This window comes from Cokeromyces recurvatus (assembly GCF_025118155.1).
Source record: "Cokeromyces recurvatus strain NRRL 2243 chromosome Unknown BX663scaffold_3, whole genome shotgun sequence".
Lineage (NCBI taxonomy): Eukaryota > Fungi > Mucoromycota > Mucoromycetes > Mucorales > Mucoraceae > Cokeromyces > Cokeromyces recurvatus.
In genome coordinates this window covers 458403-474519 of record NW_026251389.1, presented here as the reverse complement: position 1 = coordinate 474519, position 16117 = coordinate 458403, and the positions used below count along the sequence as shown (strand labels likewise).

The 16117-nt window shown below is 32.4% G+C and overlaps 6 protein-coding genes across 6 annotated transcripts; 4 read left to right on the top strand and 2 right to left on the bottom strand.

Moving 5' to 3' along the window:
• Nucleotides 1-993: 993 nt before the first annotated feature.
• Nucleotides 994-5641, bottom strand: BX663DRAFT_496433 (RNA helicase). Its single transcript, XM_051525773.1, has 9 exons — nt 5456-5641; nt 4711-5350; nt 4002-4611; nt 3815-3925; nt 2587-3740; nt 2398-2525; nt 1735-2338; nt 1436-1666; nt 994-1351 (listed from the first exon to the last, which is right to left on the bottom strand). Exons 1-9 carry the CDS (start codon nt 5515-5517, stop codon nt 1100-1102), a joined length of 3792 nt encoding a protein of 1263 aa, XP_051386433.1. The 5' UTR covers nt 5518-5641; the 3' UTR covers nt 994-1099.
• A 157-nt stretch (nt 5642-5798) lies between these two features.
• On the bottom strand, nt 5799-6792 carry BX663DRAFT_496428 (uncharacterized protein). Its single transcript, XM_051525772.1, has one exon. The coding sequence runs from the start codon at nt 6468-6470 to the stop codon at nt 5829-5831; it is 642 nt and encodes a 213-aa protein (XP_051386432.1). The 5' UTR covers nt 6471-6792; the 3' UTR covers nt 5799-5828.
• A 341-nt stretch (nt 6793-7133) lies between these two features.
• Nucleotides 7134-7355, top strand: BX663DRAFT_428205 (uncharacterized protein; the record flags this gene model as incomplete). The annotated part of the gene is made up of 1 exon (XM_051522668.1): nt 7134-7355. One exon carries the CDS (start codon nt 7134-7136, stop codon nt 7353-7355), a length of 222 nt encoding a protein of 73 aa, XP_051386431.1.
• Nucleotides 7356-7649: 294 nt separating this feature from the next.
• BX663DRAFT_428174 (alginate lyase-domain-containing protein) lies at nt 7650-8607 on the top strand (the record flags this gene model as incomplete). The annotated part of the gene is made up of 2 exons (XM_051522666.1): nt 7650-7837; nt 7986-8607. Coding segments are annotated over 2 exons (810 nt in total), but the record flags the coding sequence as incomplete, so codon positions are not given.
• Nucleotides 8608-9237: 630 nt separating this feature from the next.
• BX663DRAFT_548623 (P-loop containing nucleoside triphosphate hydrolase protein) lies at nt 9238-14006 on the top strand (the record flags this gene model as incomplete). The annotated part of the gene is made up of 3 exons (XM_051531092.1): nt 9238-9537; nt 9642-9911; nt 9987-14006. 3 exons carry the CDS (start codon nt 9238-9240, stop codon nt 14004-14006), a joined length of 4590 nt encoding a protein of 1529 aa, XP_051386429.1.
• A 1081-nt stretch (nt 14007-15087) lies between these two features.
• BX663DRAFT_496421 (ribosomal protein S26e) lies at nt 15088-15448 on the top strand. Its single transcript, XM_051525771.1, has one exon. The coding sequence runs from the start codon at nt 15153-15155 to the stop codon at nt 15354-15356; it is 204 nt and encodes a 67-aa protein (XP_051386428.1). The 5' UTR covers nt 15088-15152; the 3' UTR covers nt 15357-15448.
• Nucleotides 15449-16117: the final 669 nt, after the last annotated feature.

The following is a 16117-nucleotide window of genomic DNA, read 5'->3' as shown; positions in this document are numbered from 1 at the left end:
AAAAAGGACAATTACTGTGGATACTAGGACAGTAACAAATAAAGTCTTCTGTTCGGCTATAATGAATACTACTTTCTCTTTGCTAAAATAGAAAATATAACAGGAATAAGCTTGTAGATGAATCAGACAGTATGCGCTATTAGACTGAATCCTAATATATTCTAATGTTCTCTTTTCCCGTCATAAGAATAAAGCAGTATTATAAAAGACAATGATCACGGGAAAATCTAGCATTGTCCTTACTTGAACAAAATTTATAATATTGCACAGAATTGACACTTTCTGTGTATGTGTATGTCAATGAATGTAATACAATTTCCTTTTTGTTACTAAATACAGAGAACTTTATTAACTGGATAAATTAAATAAAAGTGAATTTGATGAAATTATTACAGAAAAGAAAAAAAAAAGAAAAAATTATTAGATTACATTTATATTCTTATGGGCATACTATCCTCAGAAGCTACTAAAAACGTTACACTAGAACCCAAGCAGAATAGTACGATGAAGAAGTCTATGATTCGGCTGGAAGTAGTTTATTATTATTATTATAGAAAACAAAGCTTATATAAATTGAAATTAATTTGACAAGAATATATATTTGCATGTTTATTTCAATAGAAAATAGATGATTATACAGTTAAAGTCATTGCAGTGACTTTAACTACTTTCTCTTAAAAAGCTCCAGAGATATGTAGAAGTGTAAAATGGTATCTTTATAAAGACTAAAACAACATTATAAACTTCAAAATCTGTAATATGTTTGGACAGGAAAAAAAAAATGAATGCAGCTACGAACATACTATTATTTTATACTGCAAAAATACACTTTTTTTTTAAAAAAAAAATATGTATTTCTACTATTAACTTATGTTGAATAGATGAATGCATGTGTCTACTCATATGAGAGATGCATATTTATAATATGACTTTTTTGGTGAACTTGATTTGTATCACTTACATATTTTCTTATGCAAGTATAATGAAAATATCGATACTGCCAATCAAATAAATAGTTTATTTTATTTCCCTTTTGAGTAGTGCAAATTTATATCATATGTATGCAAGCTTATTTGATTTTATTTTATTTATTTTTTTTTTATTTTGTCGATAAAGGTGCTTTACACACAGGGCAAGTCTGGCCTTGTGGTGCCAAGACAAGACGACGAATTTCTCCACATTCCCAGTCAATAGTATGTCCACATGGGAGGCGAACACTTATTCTTTTAATACATGGGCTACATGGCTCAGAACAACGACGCATACAGCTATGTTTACAGTCAAGTATTTTTTCACAAATTTGTTTACATCTATAATCGCTATGGTCATAAGGATGACATTTTAAGGTACACTTTACAAGAGTTAGTAAAATACAAACACAAACACAAACACACACACACATATATACATATATATATGCATATATAATACATACTTTATGTCCACATGGTAGTATTTCATTACACATTTTTCTACAACCTCCTTCTGATACTTCTGTAAAATCAACAGGCCATTTTATTTCTGTCTTTTCGTTATGTTTAGAGCATCTTAATGTGAGCTTAGTGCCAATCATATTCTCATTTCTATCTTCAAGATTTCCAACAATTTCATTCCAGAGATCACTTTTTTCACACAATAGCCTTGCATTACCTAGAATATACATACCCTAAATACAAATATAAAAGTATGGATATTATATATCATATCTATCTATATATAATACTTGCAACTTACATGTTGAGCTCTTGATAGGGCAACACAGACACGATTTGCAACTTTTAAGAAACCAATCTGTCCAATTGAGTTACTACGAACAAGTGATAAGATAATAATCTTGTTTTCCTCGCCTTGATAACCATCTACACTGCTTATATTAATAAGCTCTGGATCAATGTCGGGTCGTCTTTCATCCCGGAGCGCCTTTTTAATCATTTGTTTTTGTCCAGAATACATGGTAATAATTGTTATTTCATCTGTACTATAACCTTGAAGTAATAAATACGTAGATAATTTAGCAGTCAATTTGGCTTCATGTTCATTCATCTTTGAAGCAGAATCTCTCATGCAAGTCTCTTCTTCTTCATGAGCTAAAAAGAATACAGATTGTTCCATACCACGGATAGGTGGGAAGGTTAATACGTTAGGATGATCATTTAGAGGAGGATTTTTATAAATAGGATCAATAAGTGAACGAATTTCAGGTCGCATACGTCGTTGATGCGAAAGTCTTGTAAAAGGAAATTGATTAATGACTAGACGCTCAAAAAGAGAAACTCCCAAGGCATGATTGTCTGATAATTCATGCACAGCAGTTGAAGGTCTCAACTGTTGGTGATCACTAATGATTTAATTTTAGAATATAATATTTCTTTTTTTTTTTTTCTTTATCTAACTCACCCAATCAAAATCAGATGTTCTAATGAATCTGTTAAGGCAGAAATAATATGTGACTCCAACATTTCTGCTGCTTCTTCAACAACCATAACTCTTGGGCGTATTTCTTCTAATAAGTCATGATATTTTGCCTTTACATAAATGTATATAATTAGTATTTCATGTATAAAATAAATTTCAATTGATACTTACAGCTGCAGTACTAGTCATGCCCACAACTCGATTTTCCCTACAAATTTTAGCTTCGAAATTCGCCATTACTTTACGAATTTCTGTAGAAATATGATGATATTGTTTCATCATTGAATTCAATTTGTCTTCCAAGATGGCGTTCCGTTGATCAATCCATTTTTTATGGGCTTTTAAGCGAACTGGTAAAGGCCACATACTGAGATCGTCTTCTTTCATCCATCTTTCCAGAGAATACTTGGTATTTTCCTCTTCCAAGGTTAATTCATCAATACTATCCTCAAAGAAATTAAACTGTTGAGTGTGAAGGACATGAGTTGTTTTCATTTTTTTATAGTTAACAATCTTCCTTTCTGGACGTTCACCCAATTCAGGTTCAGTTTGTCTTTTATAGGATCTGCCAATCTGAATAAATGGGTTTTTATTCTCCTTCATGTCAATATCATCTCCACGGAAGCCTCCTATGACGTCCTCTAATTCATCTTTTTCAATCAATTCTCTTTCATCTATAATGTCTGTAAATACTAATCCCTTTTCTTGTTCTAAAAAATTCTGCTTTATTTCATCGCTAACGGTAGACATTTCTCCATTATCATCCACATAATCAATGGCCTCTCTTAACCAAATTTCAACGGGGTTAGGGGATTTCTTTTTCAATTCATTATCTAGGTTTGGATTTCCACCTGCCCAATCGTTATAAGCTGATTTTTTAACTTTCTTGTCCTTTGAAGTAACAGTAGGTTTTTTATTATTTCTCGCTGATGTAGTGGGTATATCAGAACTAATCTCCCAATCGTCGTCAGAATCATTATCATCTATATCAAAGCTTCCTAATAAATTAGAAGGAATAATTCTATCCTTTTCTCGTTCACTCATTCTCTTTAAACTTTCAATTTGTCGAGGCCTTAAAGCTTTGATAGAGCTGATAAACTCGATTGTCACACAGGGTTCTTCATATAATTCAATGATTGTTTCTCTTATGTCCTTTGCAATGTTGTCTCGATTACGATATAAACGACCGATACCTCGAGGTCGCTCATGTACCTTTTTAAGTTCATATAACGTACGTTCCTTTAATCTCTCTGATTTAGATCGACCTCCAACGCGAACAATTGAATCACAATGATCAAGGATATGTTCCAAGAATTGGTCCAATGCTATAGTATTAAATGAGGCATATTAAATCAAATAGAAAGAAAGAGAGAGAGAGAGAGAATATATAAATATTTACCATGATTTGTTTGACAGATACATATGATAGGACCCAAAGATTGACTAAAATTATTTAAAAGGACACGCATAGCATACGTACCAACAAAGGTTTTACCAGTACCAGGAGGACCTAAGATATAAAATTAGATAACATTCTCTCTTTCCTCTTTTATATATAAATATAATTCAAATTGTAAATATTTAACCTTGAACAATTGATAAATTATTGGATAAAATCGTTTTCAATGCATCTAGTTGAGTTTTATCCATTCCCATTTTATAAATAGGCCAATCCTCCATGATGTCTACTGTCCAACGTTCTTTATTTCTACTGTTGGGTTGAGGATTGATATCATATATTCTCTTTCTTGCTGCATAATGAGGAACTAGAACATTATTAGATAGCTTTACCAAATAGTGTGAAAAGGGTAAATTATCTGGATCGATCTTTTGGAATACATTAAGGACATGACGATAAGCTTCAAAATAGCCATCAGTTGCTTCAAGCATGACATAAGTATCATCATTAGATAGACTAGGGTCACCAAATCCTAATGGCTCAAATTCATTATCTCTCTCTAAATACAAATCTACCATGTATTCAAATCTATTTGGACCACGCATAGGCTTATCACCTCTTTCAATGATAGTAGCGATTTTTAAATCCTTTTCAAAGTTATCTTTTGATAACAAAACCAATGAACCTGGCATCAAACGTTTTGACTGAGTCCAATCCACGCGTACATAATAAGGTAATCGAAAGCTGATTCTATACAAAGGATGTCGATTCCCAAAAACAATAGCGTTTAAATGTACCTTACGTAAATAAGAATGTTAGCTCTCTCATATACACACATACTCTATATATATATATATATATATATATATATAGGCCAAGTTATTCATTATTAGTACATGTTCATATAAACGGAATGGCTTTTGAAAAGATAAGATTTCCATTGCTTCACCAACATCATCACTCTTTATACTGTTCAATGTTTCTTTATAAGCTTTTACTGCCTTTTGAAGAGGAATAAGAAAATCTTGACGCATCAGCTCAAAATGAGTATATAAATACTGATCCGTACTATCATAAGGAGATTTAACATGATTGATAGGTATTCCAGGTAAAGGATCTCTATAGTGACGATTTTCCCATTCTTCAGGATCTTTTAACTCATCAGCTATAAGAATGTCGTCATATTCTGGAATAATAGTTTGTGTACGAAAGGAAGTATAATCGACGACTTTTGTAAAGACAGGATCATCCTCAATTTCCATATTTAAGCGGAAAGTAGCAGTTGAAGTATCCTTTGTACTAAATCTTCCAGGATGAACATCTTGATTCACATTCTCATCGAACGTTTCAGTTGACCATTCATTCAAAGCATTTGTTGGTGCTGTATTCCAACCTTGTTGATCATTATAAATCCAGGTCTGTGAGTGATCAGGACTACTAAAATCAAAGTTAGATCTAGTTGGCTTTGGTTGAGTGACTTCAAATTCGTTTGTGAAAGAATTAAGAGTAGCATTAACAACTGTAGGACTTGTTGAGCTGATATATATATATGTATATATTTAAAGAAAGGAAGAGAGAGAAAGAGAGAAGAGGAAAAAGTTTAATTAATAACATAACAAAGATTAATTGTAACTTATTTACAATGCTGAATCCCAGTCGACTTTATTCCAATGTTGACGAGATTTCCCTTTCTTAGGAGGCATTAATATTTTTGTAATGTTTGCGTCAAGTGTCAAAAGAAAGGAGAAAAAAAAAATAAAGATAATAATTTATTCTATTTTTTAGTCAGAGGAAAAAGAAAAAAAAAATATCTTCAAGTGTACTGCAATCCCTTTTTAACAAAACCATTTAAAGTAATCAAGCCTTAGATAAAAAAAAAATCTTAAAGAGAACATATCGAAAAGACTCTTTGTATAATTAAACTTGCATTTAGCTTATATAATATATATACATACATAAAAAAAAAAAAAAAAAAAAAAAAAAAAAAAAAGGAAAAGAAAAGGGTTTTATTAAGTTAGGTTAGTAAGGACACAAGAGTGTAAAGTTCATAATCTTTAAATGAAAGGTAATCTAGTTTCGAGCCGTTGGGGAATAACTGAAATTCGTCCACCATATTCGAAGGTGGTGTTGATGGCGGTATGGCATCTATATAGTCAAAAAGTTCTACTGATAATTCAAAATGGTTTCCATTGTATATATTTTTCTGCTCTTCATTTTGGTGAGTCCAAGTGTTAGGATTGTCTTTTATAGGTAAGTTTTCTTCATGAAGAAGTTCGTTCTTTTCTTTCTTTTCCAGCTCTGGACACTTGTCTGAAAGCAGCAAAGACTTCTTTCTTTGCTTGGGCCTATACTTGTACTTTGGATAGAGCATACCATGCATTAATTTTTCTTCCTCAGCCATCCTTTCATACTTCATCCGTACTTCCTCTTTCTCATTTTTCCACATTTCCGCAAATATCTTCGAAAGATCCTTACTGTGTAACTTCATGGTTGAAATTGTAACACTTTTTTGTTTTTCTTGTCTATATAAAATAAACGAATTGCGAGGTCTAGGTGCCTTTCTTGATCTTAGCTTGCTTGAACTATTATTTAAATGAGATTTCCTTGATTTTGACCGAATTGTTTGAAATTCATTTACGAATAAAAGCACTGTCATATTCAAGTATTCATAAGTGAAAAGGAGTAAAGAAAGTAAAGAAGTTGCCTACTTATATTTATGAATAACAATGAAAATTAACCAGAAGAAATCAAGGGGGAGAGAAAGAAAGGAAAGGAGCTGATGGTTACGCAAATCATTCAAATTTCATTATGTCTTTCTTTTTGATTTATTCATTTCTTTGTTAGTTTATATAGAAAGGAAGATAAAATAAAATAGAATAAAATAAAATAGAATAGAATAAAAAGGAAGCCCTTGTCGTTCTGACGGCTTTAGTTTACTATAACTAAAGATTGACTAGTATTACATATTTCGACAATAAAATAAAACAGAAGAAGTTTATCAATTACTGTCAAACATATAAAAATAGGAGTACATTTTTCCACTAAAACGTACTTTATAAAAGTCATTTAATAAACACAAAGTAAATAAATAGGCTTCCAACTAACTATTTGAGTTAAGTTAGAGTTTAATTCTCTTTGTCTTCTATTTATAAAATAGAAGAATGATGTTATTTTATTTCATTATTACAAAAAAATAAAACCTAATTTTAACAAGAATTGACTCAAAAAAAAAAAAAAAAAAAAAAAAAAAAAAAAAAAAAATGAATTTTCTCTATTTTTTATTTATTTTATTTTATTTTATTTTTTTATTATCAATAATATGGGCCCAAGAAAGCCAGAAATAGAATATATTTCACTTAAAAAGTTACAATTACAAAAACAAAAAGGACCTGATGATACAACAAAGGAGGCGTATAGTTGTCTCAAAAGACTCGCAAATAATGCTTTAAAGAGTGGGCCATTTAGTGTTACATTTGGAAAAAAGGAACCTCATATTGCCCCATCTGGTGATATCCGTGATTTTCTTAGTTATGCACCGTAATGTACATGCATATTTGAAAACGACATTAGTGTAATATTAACTCTATTTAAATTAGTTATTGGTGGCCCGTAAGTATGATTCTTGATTCTTCATTCTTATTATTATTATTTATGTATAAAACTAGGAGAATCCAAATGATCCAAATAGTAAATATATCAGGAAAGATGGTAAAAGAAATCCAGGTAAATTGTATTTTTTTTTATTGTATTGCGCTTATTCTTATTCTTTGTTTATCAAGACATAGGAGCCGTAGAGGATCAATCACAATTAGAACTTCTTGCGGAAAATGTAACATTTTTATCAATGGGTTATTATTTTTTTAACAATGAAAATTATGCTATCCATGCTGTATCTTTATTAGATACATTCTTTATAAATGAAAAAACTCGTATGAACCCAAATCTTAATTATGTTCAACTCATCAGAGGTCCACAAAATACACCTAAAATAGGGAGAAAAGAAGGCGTCATAAGCTCTAGAACGTAAAGTGATAGTAGTAAATTATAATTCCAATATATACACACATACACACACACACACACACACACACACACACACACACACACACATACATACATACATACATATACACATACACACAGGATAATGACTTGATAATATAATATATAGACTTGCTCGTATTGTCAATATCTTACCTCTTTTGGAAACATTTAATGGTTATTATCTATTAAAACAAGATATAATTCATTGGTTTAATTCGTATCTCTCTTGGCTTACATCAAGTCCACTTGCTTTGAAAGCCGCAAATGCTAAAAATAACATTTATACATGGTACATGGTACAATTGACTTCAATAGAATATTTTTTAAATCCAGTATCTCCTCGCGTACCCAATCTTATTTTAAAATTCTTTAATGAAGCATTGCCTGAACAAGTTGATCTCAAGACCGGTAATCAACCATTGGAATCAAACCGTGCGAAACCTCTCCATTATTTAGTTTTTAATATGCAAGCTATTTTATATCTTGCTGAATTAGCTAAAGACAGTGTAGGAATAGATGTTTATAATACAAATAGTTTAATTCATTTAGCTACTCATTACATAACTTCAACTTTTATTGGAAAAGCTGAAGATCAAGATGTTACTGAAGCAGTCAGATGTGTTGAAATTTTATTGAGTAGAATGAATGGTCAAGATGATTGCTGTCAAAGATTTGTTGATATTTGCTATCATTGTAAATATTCCTCTAAAATAGGCGGTCCAAAAAATGCAATTCATTCTTTATGGTGAAAAGAAAAAAAATAGTACTTCCTCCTTGGTACAACTTTATACATGTACAAGAAGTGTAATATGATATACAAAAAAAAAAAAAAAAAAAAAAAAAAAAAAAAAAAAAGACTATTATTAAACATTATTACTATTGTTCTCAACAAATAAATAAAAGACTTCCTTCTGGCCAAAAAGGGTAAAAATGGACATAAAAAGTAACATGTAGAAAATCTGTCTTTGATTACTTGAACAGCAGCAGCAGCAACAGCAGTGTCGGCGATAATAAAGTACAAATCTAGTGTACTTTTTATTTATTTTTCTGCTTTTTTTTTATTTTATTTCATTTTTTGTTTGATATTATGAAATATCTTCATTGTAGTTTATCCGTAAGTCTTTTTTATATATGTACATCTTATCTTTGAATAAATCGATCTCAATTCTTTTTTTGGGTAATAGCAACTGTGGATAAACGATGATTTTGTTCCCTGCTTTAGGGAAATGTAAGTTGGCTCTTTAAAACAGTTTTTTTAAAAAATAATAAAACTAATCGCATCCATTAGAATCATTGATGGAATGTTTCTCATTGTAATTCTAGCTTGGTCATTTATCGTCTTGACTATCGCTAGTGTAAAATATTATAAATCCTATTCCATGGGCTATGCCCCTCTTCTTAATAAATTGCCTATTACAACAAGCTCAAATCATAGTAATTACGGCGCTTTAGGTGATAATGTGTGCGACGAATATTCGATTTCTGAAAACACAGACATTAAGATTAAGACTTCTCGTTGGACAATTTTTAATTGGTCAAGATTGGCTTTGGCTATTGTACAATTGAGTTTGTTTTTATTTGCTGTTTATGAAATTAATGTTCATCAATATAAATTTTCTCCAAACGAAGGTCACAAATTTAATCTATTGTTTGCTTACATAATACGTATAGGATTTTGGGTATGTAAAAAAAAAAAAAAAAAAAATAGTGATGTATATGCATATTCATATATGTATATGCATCTACTTAGAGTCTAATAATAATAATATATATATAATACTAGACTTATTCACTTGTTTTGTCGATTGTCAATATTTATTTATCTGTCAGCTTCAATGAATTATCTAATAAGATTTGCAACCATCTTAATTGGCTATATTTGATAGACTTTTTTGTCACTCTTATTGATGAAAGATCATATTATCTCTTGGGTCAAAATGCGGGTACAGGATATCCATTATCTCTCCTGACAGGTTTTATTGATCTTTTATTACTCTTGATTATCATTAATGAAACTCGACTCGCTCCTTCAAAGCCAGTGGTTACTAAAGAGGTAAGCATTTATACAACAAAGTGTTAAAAAAAAACAATAGTGGATATGAATGTAAAATTTTCCTTTTGTTATAAGGGTCGTATTATGTCTGGTGAAAATTGGGCTTCCCTTTATTCAAAATTTATGTTTAGTTGGGTGAATGTGATGATGAAGGAAGGATATAATCGTACTTTGGATGATGCAGATTTAATTGAATTACCTACTGACAATAGAGCTAAATATACACTTTTGGATTATAATAACAATAAATCTTCTTCTAATATAAAGGCTACACTCGTTAAGACATTCCGTTGGCCATTATTCTTTCAAACTCTCTATTGTTTAGGCTGGACTGTACTTGTCTTTGGTCCTCCTTTTTACTTGAACAAAATTGTTAGATATATTGAAAGTCCAAAGGATGAACCTGTCACAACTGCTTTCTTGTATGTTCTTGGTTTGTTTGTCACTAATTCTGCTCAATCTTTGTTACTTCAGCAAGGTCTTTATATCGGTCGTACTTTAGGTATTCGTGTTCAATCTATTATTATTGGTGAAGTTTTCTCAAAATCACTTCGTCGTCGTGATGATAGTGGCTCTCCTGATGTTGCCTCTAGTCTGGAGGAAGAGACTAGAAAGGAAACGATGGGTAATGTGAATAATTTACTATCTGTGGATGCTCAAAAGGTAGCTGAATGTATTGCTTATATTTTTTATATCTATTGCTATCCTCTTCAAATTATTTTCAGTATTTGGGGGTTATATAAGCTTCTTGGCAATGCTGCATTATGGGGTGTTTTGGTCATGATAAGTTGTCAGCCTATCACTTATTATATTGGCTCTCGTTTTGAAAGGCTTCACACCTCTGTCATGTCGGCTACTGATAAACGTCTAAAATTGATGAATGAACTTTTGTCTGCTATTCGTATCGTTAAATTTTTTGCTTGGGAAAGTGAATTCAAGAAACGTATTATTGAAGCTAGAGAGAATGAATTAAGTGCTATTCGTTCTCGTTTAATGACGTTTATGTGGATGGTGAATGCTTGGTTTTTTATTCCTATCTTAATCATGGTGACAACCTTTTACGTTTACACTCAAGATAACCCATTGACTGCCTCTGTCGCTTTTACTGCTTTAGCTCTCTTTAATACCTTCCGTGCTGCCCTTGATGAATTTCCTCTCTTGATGTCCTTTTTAATTCAATCCAACGTTTCTATTAAACGTGTAGAAAAGTTTTTAGCTGAAGATGAAGTTGAGCTCCCTACACAAAGAAACGCAGAGGCCTCTCAAAGCGGCGTTGTTATTGGCTTTATCAACAATGCCTCCTTTAGTTGGGAACGTCCTCGTGATGGGGATCATGCTAAAGCTGCTATTAAAAACTTAAACTTGAACTTCCCAGTAGGTAAACTTTCTATCGTCTGTGGTCCCACTGGGTCTGGTAAAACGTCTTTAATTGCAAGTCTGTTAGGTGAAACCTTTTGTCTTTCTGGTCAGGCTATCTTACCACGCGTTATCCCTAATCAAAGGAGTCCACTCGGTGGCGCCGTCTCTGGGATTGCCTATGTTGCACAGACTGCATGGTTGCAAAATTGTAGTATTCGAGATAACATCTTGTTTGGTTTACCCTTTGATAAAGAACGGTATGAGAATGTGTTGTACATGACGGCGTTAACTCGTGATTTGGAAATTTTGGAATATGGTGACGCTACTGAAGTCGGCGAAAAGGGTATCACGCTGAGTGGTGGACAAAAGCAACGTGTAGCTATTGCGCGTGCTGTCTATTCTCAGGCTAGTACGGTTATCTTGGATGATTGTCTTAGTGCAGTAGATGCACATACTGCTAAGCATTTATATGAACATTGTTTGACAGGTGATTTAATGAAGCATCGTACAGTGATCTTGGTCACTCATCATGTTGGACTCTGTATCTCTGGTGCTGATTATGTGGTGGTCTTGAAGGAGGGTCAAGTTCTAGATGCAGGATCACCCAAGTCACTCTTAAAATCAGGTGTACTTGGTGAAGAACTTTCAAAGGCAGAAGAAGCCAAGATGGCTATGACTGAAGAAACGGCTGTGGAGGGGCCTATCCCGGTTGTTCCTAAAACGATCCATAGTACGACTGATATGATAAATGGTCATGGCGGGAAGTTAACCCAAGAGGAGGAGCGTGCTGAAGGCGGCGTATCTTGGTCTGTATACAAGACCTATATTAATGCCTCTGGAGGTTATCTCTTCTGGGCGATTGTGTTAATTTTGTTTTGTGTTGCACAAGCTTGTGTTTTAGGTCAAGATTATTGGATTAAAGTGTGGTCGGCTGCATATGGTCATGAATCTGAAGGACCAGAGAAGGATGCCCTCCATGACGATCACCTTGGTCTATTATTATTCTCTGCTTCAAATACAATGGGACAAAATAACTTGATGAATGTATATACTACTGCACCCATTTTCCATACTACGATGAATAGGATGATAAAACCTGCTGAAGATGCGATTGATGTCGTCTACTACTTGGGCATCTATTTCCTTGTGGGTGTCATTGCGTTATGTATGACTTCATTACGTACTTACATTCTCTTTAGAGGCTCTTTAAATGCTTCCAGTCGTATCCATCATGAATTATTGTCTCGCATCTTGAGAGCCAAAGTTCGTTTTTATGATACAACACCTTTAGGTCGCATTGTGAATCGATTTTCTTCTGATTTAGCCACTGTAGATCAAGAGATCGCGCCTTCTCTTTCTTTCTTGATCTATTCAATTGTTGCTACGTTATGTGTGATCCTCTTGATTTCAAGTGTGACACCAACTTTCCTTGTACCTGGTGTTGTGATTGCCGCTCTGTTTGTCTCGATTGGTAACTACTATCTTCGTACCTCTCGCGATCTAAAACGATTAAATTCTGTGAGTCGTAGTCCAATCTATGTTCAGTTTAATGAAACCGTGAATGGTGTTGCCACGATTCGAGCCTTTGGATCTCAATTTAGGTTTATAAATGAGAATCACAACAAAATCGATAGTAACAATCGCCCCTTTTTATGGATGTGGGCTACGAATCGTTGGTTGCATTGCCGTGTTGATGTCCTGGGAGCCTTTGTCGGTTTCTGTACTGGGTTTGTCCTCGTACTTGCTCGTGACTGGGTTGATCCTGGGTTAGCAGGTCTTTCCTTGAGTTATTCATTGATGTTTACACATCATGTTTTATGGGTTGTGCGTAATTATGCATTGAATGAAATGAACATGAACGCTATTGAACGTGTACATGAATATCTTGATGTTGAAGAGGAACCAGCTGCAGAGATACCTGAAACAGAGCCTCGCTCTAGTTGGCCAGAGTACGGTTCTGTTGAAGTTCAAGATTTGGTGATGCAATATGCGCCTGAAAACCCCCCTGTACTTCGTAATGTATCCTTTCAAGTTCAACCTCGTGAAAAGATTGGCATCGTTGGACGTACTGGTTCTGGTAAGTCCACGTTAGCACTTTCTATTTTCCGTTTTATGGAACCCACGAGTGGGACGATCAAGATTGATGGTGTAGATATACACAAGATTGGCTTAAACGTACTTCGTTCTCGATTAACCATCATTCCTCAAGACCCTGTTTTATTTTCAGGAACACTTCGTAGTAACCTTGACCCTTTCCATCAACATGATGATCTCGAACTTTGGGCGGCTTTGAAACGTTCTCACTTAATTGATGACCAAGACACTACAACAGAGAATGCAATCACACTCGATTCAGTCGTAACAGAAAATGGATCCAACTGGTCTCAAGGTCAAAGACAATTAATTGCTTTAGCTCGTGCACTGGTTAAAAAATCGGCTTTAATCATTTTAGATGAAGCGACTTCATCCGTTGATTTTGATACAGATCATAAAATTCAGCAAACAATTCGAACCGAGTTTACAAACTCTGCTTTACTCTGTATCGCTCATCGTATTCGTACTGTGGCTGATTATGATCGTATCTTAGTCTTGGACCATGGAGAAGTGAAAGAGTTTGATACACCTTATAATTTAATGACTAGAGAAGGTGGTATCTTTCAACAAATGTGTTTGCGTTCAGGCGAATATAATGAATTATTAGCCATTGCAACTGCCAAGAAAGATCAATCTTTATAGAAAAAAAAAAAAAAAAAAAAAAAAAAAAAAAAAAAAAAAGAAAACCAAAACAAGTTACATTATTCCCTTTAGAGTTCTTTTCTTTTCATAAATAAATAATTAAAAATAAACAAAAGAAATTTGCATTCGATGCAATAAGATTTTTTTTTTCCCCAAGTAATTCAATTGACCTTGTTCTTTGTCATAATAAGGCTTTCCTCTCTCTGGTTTTGAAAAACCAAGCTTAGACAAGTGAAACACTATGATGGTAGTCAATAAGAAGTTATCTTCATTCCTTTTATCCAGGATATAAAAAATATCAACAAAAAAAAGTAATAATATTTGTTTTTGTTTTTAAGTTATTATATTAAGCACTACACTCAGAATTACATTAAATGATAACATAATTCATTTGTGATTCCTTTATAACACTAATAATGGATAAAAAAAAAAAAAAAAAAAAAAAAAAAAAAAAAAACAGATAAATATTTTAATCTCAGCTCGAAGTGCTTAATATCCTAAAGTCAATCCCTAATAGGGGATTCTCTCTCTCGATTATATAGTATGGTAAGTTCATGACTATATTTAAATTATTATCTATATACATATAGATACAGATATGCATATAAAAAAGGGAGGAAAAAGTCTTGGAAATAAATGATCAATAATGATGGATGGATGGATGGATGGAAAATTTACAACTATTACAAGACATCATTTTTTTTTATGGATGAGAGAGGATAGCATAAGTTAATGAGATTCACAACTTGCAATGCAAAAGGAAGAAATTAGATTATGGACATTTCAATTTCGAACACAGAAAATATTTTTTTTTGTCAACCTTTATATAATGAAAGAATCTTTGTATATAAGATCGCCAAAAGTCATCGTTTATTTTTCATTTATTTCTTGGACAACACCTATTTATGAGCATATTGATTGAATCTTTTTCATTATTATTATTGTTTGACTAAAATATATATACATTTGTATATATCCTTTCCTCCCAAAAAAAATATATATACATATATAAATAAATAGACCTGTAAAAGAAGAAATAACGGACGTAACAAGCACGGTCGTGGCCATACCAAATTTGTTCGTTGCATCAACTGTTACCGTTGTTGCCCCAAGGATAAGGCTATCAAGCGTTTCACTATTCGTAACATGGTTGAAGCTGCTGCTGTCCGCGATCTTCAAGAAGCCTCAGTCTACGAGGAATACACCATTCCCAAGTTGTACGTTAAGCTTCACTACTGTGTCTCTTGCGCCATTCACGCCAGAGTTGTTCGTGTTCGTTCTGCTGTCGATCGTCGCAACCGTCTTCCCCCTCCCAGATTCAGATTCCAAAAGTCTGCTAACAAGGCTTAAATGATGTACTTGTAGCTTTTTTTCTATATATACATATATCTATTTTTAAGGAATAAACATATGTATAGGCATCATATTAGTTTCTCACTGGACTCTTTTCTTTTTGTATTAATGAGCATTATCATGTAGGAAGGAAAGAAAAAAAAAAGTTCACCCATTGATTAATTTTCAGGTTCTATTTTTTTACTTCAACAATAGAAGGATTGTTTTTTTTTTACAATCGAGTATTATAGAATTTATTTTCTTCAATAATAGGTAGTTTTACAGAAATTTATCTACGTTTATTTATTTAAAAAAAAAAAAAGAGAGAGAGGGAGAGGGAAAACTACAAAAAATCAAAGCAATTGATAATTGCAATAATTTTTTCAAGTTATTAATTACATGCACATCTATTTCCAAAATAATGACCTATTCAGGTACAGTCATGTAAAAACTATATAGATTCAAAATACATTCGACTATTACAATACACAGTGTAATAAGAGAATAGTACTAAACATTCTTTATACTAGTAAAGAATTTAGAGGAAAAAGAATTATTATTTTTTAATAATGTAACATTATGAGTTAATTTATATAAAGCAATGGTGATTTTTTAAAAAAAAAAATAAAAATAAAAATAAAATAAAATAAAAGTTTTTTTTTTCCAATACATAAAATATGCTAAAAAGATAATGCTATCCTATTTATTTATTATTGTTGTTGACAACCCAATAACCTTATTATTATCTGAATTGTCAAAGCCACCACTATTTTAATCGG